The 14,526-nt window shown below is 52.9% G+C and overlaps 1 protein-coding gene across 7 annotated transcripts in view; it reads right to left on the bottom strand.

Moving 5' to 3' along the window:
• The window catches only part of LOC127624015 (cholesterol 24-hydroxylase-like), a 126,563-nt gene that overhangs the window by 62,550 nt on the left and 49,487 nt on the right, over positions 1–14,526 (bottom strand). Inside the window, exons 1-3 of one of the 7 annotated variants that reach the window (XM_052098608.1) lie at positions 13,762–14,369; positions 13,569–13,646; positions 5,599–5,680 (exon numbers count right to left, since the gene is read on the bottom strand). The exons of 5 other annotated variants lie outside the window; for them this stretch is intronic. In XM_052098608.1, coding sequence (XP_051954568.1) covers positions 5,599–5,680; positions 13,569–13,646; positions 13,762–13,910 — 309 coding nt within the window. In that variant the 5' untranslated portion in view covers positions 13,911–14,369. Of the gene's footprint in view, positions 1–5,598; positions 5,681–13,568; positions 13,647–13,761; positions 14,370–14,526 lie in introns of those variants that run through there. One more of the 7 variants, XM_052098611.1, reaches the window with a different exon arrangement.

The following is a 14,526-nucleotide window of genomic DNA, read 5'->3' as shown; positions in this document are numbered from 1 at the left end:
CTCCCACCGGCACCTGCTCCCGTGCCCGCAGCCGCCGCGCCTCCGCCCAGCCTAGCGTCCGCAGTTGCACCGAACCCCCACCCCTCCGCCAGCCCTCGCCTGGCGCTTCCAGAGAAATTCGACGGCACGCCCTCTAAATGCAGGGGCTTCATCATGCAATGCTCGATTTTCCTTACGCAACAACCGGCGCTGTACCCCACCGATGAAAGCAAGATCCTCTTTGTCAGCTCGGTGCTTACTGGCCGAGCACTCGACTGGGCGACAGCGGTCTGGACCAATCAGGGGTTCGCGCAATTTACATTTGACTCGTTCATGCAAAGCCTGATAGATGTGTTCGACCACCCAGAGAGCAGAAAGAGCGCCGGAGAGCAGCTGCTGGCGCGCCGCCAGGGAAATCGCACAGCAGCGGATTACGCCCTTACTTTCCGTACTCTTGCCACACAAACCGGCTTGCTCGAGAGCACCCTGAAACTCCTCTTCCGGCAGGGGCTGAATACGGACCTCCAGTCGGAGCTGGCCTGTCGTGATGAGGGGATTTCCCTCGATCAGTTCGTCTCGTTGGCCATCCGCGTGGATAACCTCATTCGCTCCAGGCGACCGGGCAGATTAACCTTGCAGCCCGCGCCGGCACCCCAGCAGCCCGTAACCTCAGAGCCCATGCAACTCGATCGAGCCCACCTAACTCAGGAGGAGAGAGAACGGCGCCTTTGCCTGTATTGCGGCCAAGCCGGACACATCCGCATAAACTGCCCGACTCGACCACCCGAACCTCAGCGTCCCGGGGTGAGTTTTCTGCTCTCTTCCTCTCTAATCGGGGACTGTCTTGGGGTGCCCGTTAAGCTCAGTAATTTATCATTCAGCGTGAACACCCAAGCTATGATAAATTCCGGTGCAGCGGGCAACTTCATTGACGAAGGGTTTTGCAAACTTCATAACATTCCCCTAACGGCTTGCTTTCCTCCATTAACAGTGGCGGCGCTAGACGGTCGCCCCTGGGCACCGGTCGTGTGACCTACACCACCTCTGACGTCCTCCTGCAGGTGGGCGTCCTGCACACTGAGACCGTGCGCCTAAACGTCGTCACCTCCCCCCACCATCCAGTAGTCCTCGGCTACCCCTGGCTCAGACTCCACGACCCACGAATCTCCTGGCAGACCAACCAGATCATGCAGTGGGGGACGGACTGCTCGACTAGATGTCTGAGGACTGTGGTTCCCTCCACCTTGGGGGCCACCAAGGTTCAGAAGGACCCCGACGTCGCCTCACTGATACCCCACGAATACGCCGACCTGAGCAAGGCCTTTAACAAGGCCAAGGCATCCCTTCTTCCGCCCCACCGGCCGAGTGACTTCGCCATAGAACTAAAACCCGGAGCCGCGCCACCCCGTGGTCGGACCTTTCCCCTGTCCGGGCCTGAGTCCCTGGCCATGAAGTCCTACATCGAGGAGGAGCTAGCCAAGGGGTTCATCCGGCCTTCCACTTCCCCGGCGGCAGCCGGATTCTTCTTCGTGGGCAAGAAGGACGGCACCCTCCGTCCTTGTATTGATTACCGGGGCCTGAATGACGTCACTGTCAAGTTCCGGTACCCCCTGCCCCTAGTGCCCGCGGCCCTGGAACAGCTAAGAACCGCTAAAATCTATACTAAACTAGACCTAAGGAGTGCCTACAATCTGATTCGCATCCGGAAGGGGGACGAGTGGAAGACCGCCTTTTCCACCACCAGCGGCCACTACGAATATCTGGTTATGCCGTTCGGATTGTCCAACAGCCCGTCCGTGTTTCAATCCTTCGTCAATGACGTATTTAGGGACATGCTCAACCGGTGCCTTATAGTCTACATAGATGACATCCTGATCTACTCCGACTCGTTCGAGGAACACGTGAGTCAAGTCAGAACGGTGGTCAAGCGCTTAATCCGACATCAGCTATACGCCAAAGCCGAGAAATGCGAGTTTCACCTGAGGTCGGTAGCCTTCCTGGGGTTTGTTATTAGCCCCGAAGGGGTGGCCATGGATGACAACAAGGTACGGGCCGTCCAGGAGTGGCCCCAGCCCACCACGGTGAAGGAGCTCCAACGCTTCCTGGGCTTTGCCAACTTCTACTGCAGGTTCATCAGGAACTTCAGCGCCGTCGCCTCTCCACTCACCGCCATGGTAAAAGGGGGAAGAACTAAACTCCACTGGTCCGCCAAAGCCCTCCAGGCCCTAGCCCAACTCAAAGAGCGATTCACCACCGCACCCATCCTGCATCACCCTGACCCTGACCTCCCGTTCGTGGTAGAAGTGGATGCCTCAAACACCGGCATAGGTGCCGTGCTCTCCCAGCGTCAGGGCGACCCTCCGAAGCTATTCCCCTGTGCCTTCTACTCCCGTAAACTCACCGCCGCCGAACAAAATTATGACGTCGGCAACCGCAAGCTCCTGGCCATCAAAGCCACCCTGGAGGAGTGGCGACACTGGCTGGAGGGGGCCAGACACCCGTTCCAGGTACTTACTGACCACCGCAACCTCGAATATCTACGCTCAGCCAAGCGCCTCAACCCCAGACAAGCCAGATGGGCCTTATTCTTCACCCGATTCGATTTTACCATCACCTACCTCCCTGGATCCAAGAACTCCAGAAAACCATGGTCGAACCCATCATTCCCCCCCGCGCTGATCCTAGCCCCCGTCCAGTGGGACATCATGGCCGACATCACCGAGGCCAGTGCCACCGCTCTGCCTCCTCCCGAGTGTCCACCTGACCGGACATTCGTGCCCCCCATCCTCCGGGAGAGAGTGCTCCGCTGGGTACATGACGCCCAGAACTCCGGGCATCCTGGCATCACAGCTACCACGTGCCTCTTGAGAAACCGCTTCTGGTGGGAGACACTTTCCGAGGACACCGCTGACTTCGTCAAGAGGTGCCGTCCGTGCAACTTGGTGAAGGTCCCTAAGCAGCCACCGGCCGGACTTCTTCAGCCCCTACCTACACCCCGGCGCCCCTGGTCCCACATAGCAGTGGACTTTGTTACCGACTTACCCAGTTCCCGAGGACACACAACCATACTCACCGTCGTGGATCGTTTCTCAAAGGCGTGTCGCCTCATCCCTCTTCCCAAGCTGCCCACCGCCCTTGAAACCGCCGAACACCTCCTTCAGTATGTGTTCCGTCTCTACGGCCTGCCGGAGGATATTGTCTCGGACCGGGGGCCCCAGTTCACCTCCAGGGTTTGGAAAGCCTTCTTCCACCTCCTAAACGTTAACCTCAGTCTCTCGTCCGGGTACCATCCACAGTTCAATGGCCAGGCGGATTGTCTCAACCAGGAAATCACCAGGTTCCTACGCACATACTGCCATCAGAACCAATCGGATTGGAGCCGGTTCCTCCCATGGGCTGAGTACGCCCAAAACTCCCTGCTCAAGCCATCCACCAACCTGACCCCCTTCCAGTGCGTTCTGGGATACCAGTCCCCGCTATTCCCCTGGTCCGGCGAGCCCTCGGAAGTTTCTGCGGTGAACGACTGGGCCCAACGCAGTGAGACAGTGTGGGACCAGGCCCACGTCCACCTACAACGGGCCATGAACCGCTCCAAGACCCAGGCGGACCGACACCACCGACCCGGCCCCGACTTCACTCCAGGCCAATGGGTTTGGCTATCCACCCGAGACCTCCGTCTCCACCTACCCAGCAAGAAACTCAGCCCCAGGTATGTGGGACCCTTTAAGATCCTCAGAAAGATTAATCCTGTCACCGTTCGTTTACAACTCCCCACTGATTACCGTATTTCTCCTACCTTCCATGTCTCCCTACTCAAACCGGCCGACACCCCGAGGGCAGACGAGGAGGGGACCCACGCCCCCCCCCGATCATAGGCGGCGAGGAAGCGTTCCAGGTACGAGGACTGCTTGACTCAAGGCGACGCCGAGGTCGGATCCAGTACCTGGTAGACTGGGAGGGGTACGGCCCGGAGGAGAGATCCTGGGTAGACACTGATGACATCCTCGACCCCAACCTCATCACTGAGTTCCACCGAACCAACCCGGAGAGACCGGCCCCTCGACCTCGGGGAAGACCCCGGCGCAGGTCGTGTCCTCGCGTCAGGAGCCGCTCGCGGGGGGGGCTCTGTCACGAACACCGACGAGGGCGTTTCCCTCCCTGGCCTGCGGAGATCGCACTCGCCCGAGTACTAACAGCCCTGATTGTTCCCAGCTGCCTCTCATTACCCCTGTCTACTTAACCGTGCCTGTGAATTCCTTCCTCGCGAAGTCTTGTTAGCCCCGGCCACATTACTAAGCGTGTTTACTCCTTAGTCTTGTTATCCTGTGTACCAACCTAGCCTATTTTCCCGACCTCGGTAGTTTGCCGCCTGCCTAGTTTATTCCTGCCTGTTTACCGTCTTACGATCGTTTGCTGCCTGCCCTGACCCACTGCCTGTTCTAGTTACGAGCCTGCCAGTCCTCTTCTCTCTCTGTTTCACTGTTTCCTGACCCTGCCTGTACGACCTGAGTTTGCACTTTCCTAATAAACCGCATATGGATCCTAACCAGCCTGAGTCTTCGTTACAGCTACACACAAACCAGAGAACTAAATATGTCTGATGAGTTTGTAGTTAGAGAATAGATGCATTGCTATGCCCAGGCTCATTTGTTTGAAACAGAAGACTCTGTTTGAGATAGAGATTAAGGAGGTGGGAATGTCTTTTCTCCATTCTGATCTGAACGGGTGAGCATTTGTGACAGCCCCCGACAGAAGAGAGCGACACATCAGCGAAAACATTTAGGCATGACATTCTTGGCCAAAATTAAGTAGTTTTTAACTGGCTAGTGAGATGCTGGCTTCAATATACTGTTATGAGAAAGTTTTTGGACCAGTGCCTTTCACAGTGGGCAGGGCTGCACAGCGTGAATCAAGCGATGCCGAAAATAGAAACCAAATGATTGACAGAATGTGTCGTCGCTCATCATGGATGGTTAGGACAAAAACTCTTAATATTGAAAGTAGACATTTTATCATATGTTGTTTGCCATCGGGTTAGGATGGTGTGACAGTAGCTGCCTTCAGTCTCCAATGTCTACTCATCTCTTCTCTGACTACAAACTCATCTCAGACATGTTTAGTAAGATCTGTTCTCTGGTTTGTGCAGCTGTGTTGTGTTCTGTTGTTAACATCATTGTGGCAAACCTGTTTTTAGATAAACAAAACGAGTTTATACTTGAACTCACCCTCTTGTGACAGATACTGCTCTCATGCAGCCTCATGAACTTGCAGAGGAGTGCAACGGTTGGTCAACAGTTTCACTAAATAATACATTAGATTTAGGTTTGTATCTCACCAGATATTAACGAATGCTTTCATAACAACTTTGAGTCTCATGGAATAATTTCTTACACTTCTGAATTATACATTTGTGGGCCTTTGAAACTTGAAAAGGTAGTCACCATAAACTGCCATTGTATGAAATCACTGAGCACATTTTTTCAGAATTTCTCCCTTTTTTTGCAAAAAACAAAGAAAAAGAAAGTCCTATGGAGTTATAACAACACAGGGGTGAGTAAACAATGACAGAATTTTAATTTCACTATCCCTTTAAGAACATAAATGAGATTAAATATTTACCTTTGTAGCCTCAGGGCAATAAACCATGATCACGGCAAAATGCAAGGTGTTTATCCTGAAGACAGGGCCATATTTCTCTGCCCTTTAAAACAAGGAACAAAGACTCATTATAATGAACACTAAATGTCTCCTTGAGGATTATTAAGGTATCTCTATCAGGGGCGGAGTCAGGAGTTTTTCACAGGAACGGGGGAGGGGGGTACGTTGTTTGTATCCTTGGAGGTAAAGGTCTTCACGGGTCCAAAAATATGTGCCCGAACCCGAAGAGACCCGGAAATGTGCTATCCGGAAAGACCCAGACCCATCTATTATTTGAAAGTTTGGACCCGGACCTGTGCAGAACCGAGAAAGGCAGTAAATGTACTACCCGAAACCAACACGGACCAGTCTATTATTGGAAATCTGGACCCGGACGGAACACACAGACCCGATTGAAACTGATCAGTACAGATCCCACATCTAATTGCTATAACAAGTTAATTTACAAGTTGTGAAAATAAACATTTGTGTCTTACCTAATGTTCTCTCCTGTACCTGACCATAACAATTACAATCCATCCTCCTTGCCAAGAAAGACAGCATAATAACATCCATGTTGTTCCTCTCTTGCTGATTGAAAGAGCATGTATAATCCACTCATTACTTCACCTTCAAATGTCCAATTGCGGTCACGGTGGCAGATGACAAACGTGACTTTGCAGCTTTTTTGTATCTCGCATAATACGATAACTTCCATAACATCCAATGCTTGCCCTTTTGAACTATAACAACGATTGCTTGTAACTGCAGATTAGAGTCTCTATTTGCGGTCATCTGTGCTCTCGGAGACGTGTCAGACTCTCAAAAATCGTGCCGACGCCAATAATACACTTTGGTTTACGTCATCTGTCAAACACTGATGTGGCGGAATAAGTCCTGCCTTCTAAATAAAAGAGCCAATCGTCAATTGGTAAAGTCATCGCATAACTGCAGATGTTAAACAGACCCGGGACCCGAAGCACAAGAATGGGACCCGACCCGGACATGGCTGACCGTTTAAAATATGGACCTGAACCCGTACGGGTCCTGGGTCCTCGGGTGGATCCGTGAAGACCTTTACTTGGAGGGGTTGAAGGAGGGGGTGTTGTGAACCCGTGAAGACACAGTTCTCTTACGAGAGGTTCTCTCGTATTGCGTAAGCTAGCTTACGCTACGGGAAAGATTCATCTTTTCTGAGATATTGAAGCCAAAAAATTATCCTTAATTTTTGTATCCATTGTCAACGCAGTGCGGCAGCTGCAGACCTTGAGCGGGCTAGCTAGCGAGCTCATAGGTTGCTCTGCGGCAACTGCTGCAGCCTATAGACGAGCTTGGGCGAACTCGCATCCAATAAGAGGCGTCCGGCGCTCACTGCATCAAAGCCCGCCAAAAGGGCGTGACTAGAGTGCATATAAGCGTAGTTCAGTAGGCTGGAACCCTGATTTTCATCTCTTCAGCGAAGCTCTCCGCATCGCTGACCTGGAAGCCGCGTCGCCGTTTGAGGGGCATCTAGCAAGCGTGGACAGCGCTAGAAGAAGCCGGCCGTCTCAGCCACCTTCAGCCATCCTGCGAGCTACGCCATCCGACGACGTATCCTTTTATTAAGCAAGCTAGTTCTCAAGAACTATTCACAAAAAGTACGGCGTCTTTTTCAAGATGCCTCGCTCCACTTGCGCCTCATGTCGCGCCCTTCTCAGCACAGGAGACCGCCACATCATCTGCGCTCTCTGCCTGGGACTGGGGCACGCAGAGCTCGCCCTCACTGAGGGCGGATGCGATTCTGCGAGGAGCTACCGATGTCGACCCTGCGGGCTCGACTCGAAGCGGTCAAAGCAGAAACCGCCACGCCGCCTACCCTCAGCCGCGCAGGAAGAAGCGCCGCTCACAAAGGCTGCCGGAAACTGTGGTTGAAGCGACTGCCTCGCCGGAGCCTCTCCCTCGAGCATCGCTTTCACCCTCCCGCCCCCGGGGCCGCGCAGTTGCCGCCGGCGGCCGCACTGCTGCCATCTCGGATGACGAGCGGAGGATAAGGGCTGCTGTTCCATCATGGCTTCGGACAGCGAGGGTGGACAGGCTCCCAAGCCTCCTCCTCAGCCCAGGAATCCAGCAGGACCAGCGCCCGAGTCGAAGGGGAGTTAACACGCCTCCTCACACAGGCCGTCGACCGCCTCGGGCTCGAGTGGTCACCGCCCCTGAGCAGGCACCCAACAGACTCGACGGCTGCTTTCTTCAAAGCCATCGCCGCTCTACACCCGCGGCCGGGCCGCTCCCTTCCTGCCGGAATTACATACGGAGCTTGCAAAGTCGTGGAGCGCTCCGTTTTCAGCCAGGACCCGTTCACACGTCTCCACCTCTCTGGCGTCGGTGGGCGGCGCCACTGAGAGAGGCTACTCCTCCATCCCCGGTCGAGGACTCGGTAGCAGCACACCTTTGTCCGCCCTCCGCGAGATGGCGTTCCAAGCCTGTGCTCCCGTCTAAGGCCTGCAGAGCGACTACCGCCTATGTTGGCGGCGCCTATTCCGCCACCGGCCAAGCCGCATCTGCTCTGCACTCAATGGCCGTTTTACAGATCCTACAAGCAGACCTTCTTCGGAGTGGGATGAGAAAGGCAGGCACCCAGAGGCTGTTACTGATCTCTGGCGCGACAGACCTCGCCCTTCGGCTACCAAAGCTGCAGCCCAAGCTCTAGGGAAGTGCATGGCCTCGCTGACTGTGACCGAGAGACACTTATGGCTAACACTAGCCGACATGGGAGAAGCAGAGCTCCACGTTCCTCAACGCACCGCTCTCTCCAACCGGTCTCTTCGGCTCCGCGGTGAGTGGCATTGTTGACCGCTTCTCAGAAGTCCAGAAAGCCACCCAAGCCATGAACCTCTTCCTGCGGCGTCGCGCTAGCTCCTCTGCAGGCGCTCACGTGATCAACCTCCTGCACGAGCCTCTTCACAGCGCCCAGTTCAACAATCTCAGACTTCTCAGCGTCGACAGGGCGGCCGCCCTCGTCAGCGCTCAGACAGCCGCCGCAGACCGCCTCCCCAGCGGGCCTCGATCTAAGGTAGCGCTGAAACCCGAGCAGCCGAAGTCTTCCTAACTGTGTTGAACAAGCGGCGGCTCAGTCCGCCGCGGCCGGACCACTGTCAAAGCTTTACCCCTGTCAGTCCCTTCTCTCAGGCTACTACAGTGGTGAATTTAGCAGCCAACAAGCCGGTGACACTGCCCGCTTGCCTGCACTCAAGCGCCGTTTTCACGGCGACCCAAATAAATCTTGTAAAGAGCAAACATGTCTTATGTGTAGAAAAAGTGCCCACAACCCAGTGTTAGCCCCTACACACAAGCATAACACATCCCGTGCCCCTATCAGAGCACGCTCTCATAAAGCGATTCACGAACCGCTCGGCGTCAGAGTCAATGAAAGCCCCACAAATGCGTCGTGCGCCCATTCTCTGCCGGCTCTGTCACACGACCAGCCCTATGTGTAGAAAATGTGCCCACAATCCAGTGTTCACTTCTGCACACAAGCACTGCATGTCTCGTGTCCCCACCAGAGCACGCTCACATAAAGCGATTACTGAACCGCTCGGCGCTAGAGTCAATAAATGCGCCCGCAAATGCGTGCGTGCGCCCATTCTCTGCCCGCTCTGTTACACGGCCAGCAACCATTCCTCTGTGTGTAAGTCCGTGCCCATGACTATGCTTGCGCATCACGTAACAGATGTGACTCTTTCCCCATTCATTCCAATCGGAAGTCACTCACAAAACAGCCTGTTCATGCTGTCTGCGAGCAATCATGCATGAACACACTAAACGCAGCTCACACATTTTGTTCAGCTCTGTGTGCGGCAATCAGAGCGAATTGGCCATTCACCCTCTAGCGTTACGCTTCAAAGCGTGGGAAGCTATTCCAGGGATATCCAAGTGGGTGTTAAGCACAATACAACAGGGCTATTTGCTACAGTTCGATCGCCGCCCCTCGCTTCAGAGCGGCTCGAAACCACTGTGAACACGGAAGCAGCGTGCATGCTTCGTTCAGAAATAGCAAGCCTTCTGTGCAAAAGGGCCATAGAAAAGTGCCACCCTCTCTGAGCGAGTCGGGGCTTTACAGCCGTTATTTTCTTGTTCCCAAGAAAGACGGCGGCCTCAGACCCATATTAGATCTCAGGGTTTTGAACAAGGTGCTTGCAAAAGACCGTTCAAAATGCTTACAATCAGGAAACTCCTCGCGCATGTGCGCCAGGGGACTGGTTTATTTCTCTCGATCTGAAAGATGCATACTTTCAGATTCAGATAAATCCCGTCACAGGCCATTCTTGAGATTCAGCCGGCGGCCAGGTTTATCAATACACCATCCTTCCGTTCGGCCTGTCCTTAGCACCCGTACTTTCACAAAGTGCATGGATGCGGCGCTTCGCACCCCTGCGGAGTCAGGGTTTCGCAATTCTGAACTATTTGGACGACTGGCTGATTATGGCTCAGTCACATATGGAGCTTCTGTCTCACAGAGCAGTTCTCCTCAGCCATCTGAACAGTTTGGGTCTTGCAGTCAATTGGACCAAGAGCTCACTACAGCCCAGTCAGACCATTTCCTTCCTGGGAATAGAACTAGACTCCGTGGCAATGGCGGCTCGCTTATCTACACAGCGCCGCGCCGTGTTCAGCGACTAGCGCATCTTTTCAGATGAACAGCCTCACGCCTCTGAAGAAATTCCAGAGAGTGCTAGGTTACATGGCCTCAGCCGCAGCAGTACTTCAGCTGGGTTTACTGCACATCGCCCGCTTCAGCATTGGCTAAACACCCGTGCGTCTCGCCGGGCTTGGGCCACAGGCGCCAGCCCATCAAGGTGACTCAGACCTGCATATCAGCTCTGCAGCCCTGGACAGTGGCGAATGGTATCAGCGGGGAGTGACAATGGGAGCTGTATCTCGCCGAAAAGTCATCTCGACAGGCAGCGTCCAACACGGGTTGGAGCGCGGTCTGCGAGAGCTCTCGGTTTTCGGCCTATGGTCAGTTCAGGAAAAGCTCCTTCACATAAATTGTCTGGAAATGATAGCGGTCGATGCGGCGCTGCGTCTTTCTCCCGGTCATTCAGGGTCACCACGTCCTGGTCCGTTCGGACAACAGATCTGTGGTATCCTACCTAAACCGTCAGGGCGGTGTCAGATCCAGGAACCTCTTCCATCTGACAAAGCGCATACTGAGTTGGTCCCAGTGCCACCTGCGCTCGCTGAGGGCGACGCGCGTGCCAGGCCACCTGAGCGGCGGCCGGACAGACTGTCCAGAGACAATATTCCCCCAGGGGAATGGTCCCTGCACGCTCAAACAGTCCAGGCGTTATGGCACCTATTCGGCAGAGCAGAGATAGACCTCTTTGCGTCCAAAGAGAACTCTCACTGCCCAGTATTTTTCTCAGCGAGGGCAGCTGGCCCAGGACTGGCCCAGGCGCCCGCTTGCGCCTTCCCTCCCGTCTGCGCTATTGCCACAGGTAATGCAGAGGATCAGGAAGCAGCGTCACTCGGTGCTCCTCATAGCCCGCGTTGGGAGAATCAGACATGGTTCCCAGAGCTTACGCAGCTGTCACTGACAGCGCCGTGGCCCATCCCAGTGAGAGCAGATCTCCTCTCTCAAGCTCGCGGCACAATCTGGCATCCCCACCCAGAGCTGGGGCTGCATGCGTGGGTGATCAGCGACTACCCGTCGCTCTGCCAGAAGGAGTAATAAACACCATCATACACGCTAGAGCCCCTTCCACGAGAAGACTCTATCGTCAAAATGGTCTGTGTTCTCAAAATGGTGCACCGACAGAGACCTGGACCCACGGACATGTGGGGTGTAAGTACGCTGCTCGTATTTCTACAAGAGCTGCTGGATGAGGGCAGATCCCCATCCACGCTCAAAGTGTATGTGGCGGCCGTTGCGGCGTTACGCTGAACCCTGCACGGCCAGTCATGGGGTAAAAGCGAGCTGGTCATCCGCTTCCTCAGGGGAGCTAGAAGGATGAACCCCGCGCCCCCATCGGTTCCTATCTGGGATCTTTCTATAGTTCTCGAAACTATGAAAGCCCCCTTTCGAACCACTTCAATCCGTGGATTTGAAATACCTTTCACTCAAAACCGTTTTCTGACTGCCCTGTCATCAGTCAAGCGTGTGGGAGACCTTCACGCGCTGTCTGTCAGCTGCGTGTCTTGAGTTTGGACCAAGTGACTCCAAGGTCATTTTAAAGCCTAGACACGGCTATGTTCCCAAGGTGATCGGTACTCCTTTCAGAGCACAGGTCATTTCCCTATCGGCGCTGCCAGCACCGGATAGCTGAACGCGGCGCCAATCTCCTTTGCCCGGTCAGAGCACTGAGATTGTATACTGCACGCTCGCTGCTTTCAGGCGCTCCGAGCAGCTTTTCGTTTAGTTCGGAGGCGCACCAAAGGTCTCGCCGCCTCGAAACAGACACTATCTAGATGGATAGTGGGCGCTATTGCTGCTGCATACGGCGTCAAAAGACCTGCCATGCCCGTTGGGCATTAGGGCTCACTCCACTAGAGGCATGGCATCCTCGTGGGCATGGTCCAGCGGAATTTCCATTCACGACATATGTGTGGCAGCGGGATGGACTTCCCCTCCACCTTTGTCAGATTTTACAATATGGAAGTGCCCGCTCTGCAGGCAAAACTACTAGCGGTTTAATACGCTACAGCTCCCCTGGTGAGCTGCACTGATGGGACACATTCCACACAGACCGGCACCGCCGCTCTGTCGTTCCGATCCTACTATGTGCTTATGTATTACACAATCAATGACCCGCATTCTTGCCGGCCAAATATTATTTCCCCACTCATAAGGGCTCCCCGGGTCCCCCTTAATTCCCTGGGGCTTATACAGTGGATGCTTGGCGCGCACGGCGTTGACAATGGGTTCCGTAGCGTAAGCTAGCTTACGCATATCTGAGAGAACCTCTCGTAAGAGAACGTATCGGTTACCTAACGTAACCTCGGTTCTCTCTAGATGAGGAGCGAGTATTGCGTAGCCGGCCGTGCTTCAGCGCCACGGCGACTTTTCAGCTTCAGTCAATGAAAACCAGGGTTCCAGCCTACGAACTACGCTTATATGCACTCTAGTCACGCCCTTTTTGGCGGGCTTTGATGCAGTGAGCGCGGGCGCCTCTCATTGGATCGCGAGTTAAGCCCAAGCTCGTCTATAGGCTGCAGCAGTTGCCGCAGAGCAACCTATGAGCTCGCTAGCTAGCCCGCTCAAGGTCTGCAGCTGCCGCACTGCGTTGACAATGGATACAAAAATTAAGGATAATTTTTTGGCTTCAATATCTCAGAAAAGATGAATCTTTCCCGTAGCGTAAGCTAGCTTACGCAATACTCGTTCCCTCATCTAGAGAGAACCGAGGTTACGTTAGGTAACCGATACGTTTTTTTTTTTACAAAAACGGCAATTGCGAGTGGGTGGCCAATGGGGTGGCCACGGCTACCCCCTAGCTCTGGCCCTGATCTGTGTATCTATCTTCTTTTTTTTCCAAGTAAGAAAATGCCTGCTATTGAGTGAAACAACAAAGTGTGATTACTAAAACTGATTATATAAGATTACAACATTATTGTTTCTGTAGAGTGAACTTTAGAGTTAATAAAGTACTTAAATAACCTGTTATAATGTAATTGACCTATCTGGGGGAGAGGGGGGGAAAGAGAGAGAGAGAGAGAGAGAGAGAGAGAGAGAGAGAGAGAGAGAGAGAGAGAGAGAGAGAGAGAGAGAGAGAGAGAGAGAGAGAGAGAGAGAGAGAGAGAGAGAATGCAGTATGACCAAACATTAAGTGATAGGCTAACTGTTATCACACTATTACGTAATATGCACATGCAGTTTTAATAGGTGCAAGTTCATCTCTAAAACATAATAGTATAATGATAATAATAAATACACATTTAAATAGTTTGACCAAAAAATTGTGCTTAACTCTTACCATTGCAGAAGTAAGTCGTGAATGACGCGGTCCGATTTTGTTGCTTTAATAAAAGTTGGTGTATGTCCCAGCAGAAAACTATCAAGAATTCAGTTGTCATGTTAATTCATATGAACTTTGATCATAAAACAAATAAGCTTATCTTTTATATAATCGTATCATTCACATTACAATAGATTCATTAACTTCTTACTTGTCTCTTGGAGGTCCAGGTATATGATCATATTTCTGATGAATATGTTTAACATACAGACAGTATGCAATAAATGCGATAAAAACAACAAAAAGCAGGCACAGCATCAGATATGCAGCCCATCCTGTGATCTCCTGAAGAACTGTCATGATCGTGCTGTGTCAAGAGTGCTCAGCTATTGTTCACTTCTATAAGGACACCTGTCAAATATTGAAGTCTGGCTCGCTAAACTTTTGCCCTTGCTATTCCACTGCAGTTGTTTGCCAACCAAAAATGGGTGGGATTATAGATTGGTCCTCACACTTTCACCGCCTCTACTGCCGTGGCATCATCATAAACGCGACACAAACATTACTGACCATGACCATGACCACTAGCTGTTAACTACTAGCTTATTATGCTGCATAAAGCAGTTGTTGCATGGTGATATTACACAAGCACAACATGTAAACTTGCCTGGTTGTTTTAGAAGCAAGCTTTCCAGTAGCTGGTCAATTAAATATAGTGAAGCTTTCAAGCAGAATATAGAGTCAACGTAACAAAATGTACCACCATCCTTTATCGTGGACTCCAATAACGCCATGGCCGAGTCCAGGGTGTTGCGTCGAAGTCTGTTCCACCGTTGGATTCTGTTTTCTCCTAGCCCCGCCCCCGTCCAAACGGCGAAGGAAGCTCGCGTTCTCAAAAAGCTCGCCCCCGAGATGCTGTGCTCATACCACTGAGGTACTATACTAAGGCTCAAAACTAGTTTTTGTTTTTAACGAG

This window comes from Xyrauchen texanus, chromosome 30 (genome assembly GCF_025860055.1).
Source record: "Xyrauchen texanus isolate HMW12.3.18 chromosome 30, RBS_HiC_50CHRs, whole genome shotgun sequence".
Taxonomy (NCBI): domain Eukaryota; kingdom Metazoa; phylum Chordata; class Actinopteri; order Cypriniformes; family Catostomidae; genus Xyrauchen; species Xyrauchen texanus.
This window is presented reverse-complemented; position numbering and strand designations above follow the sequence as displayed.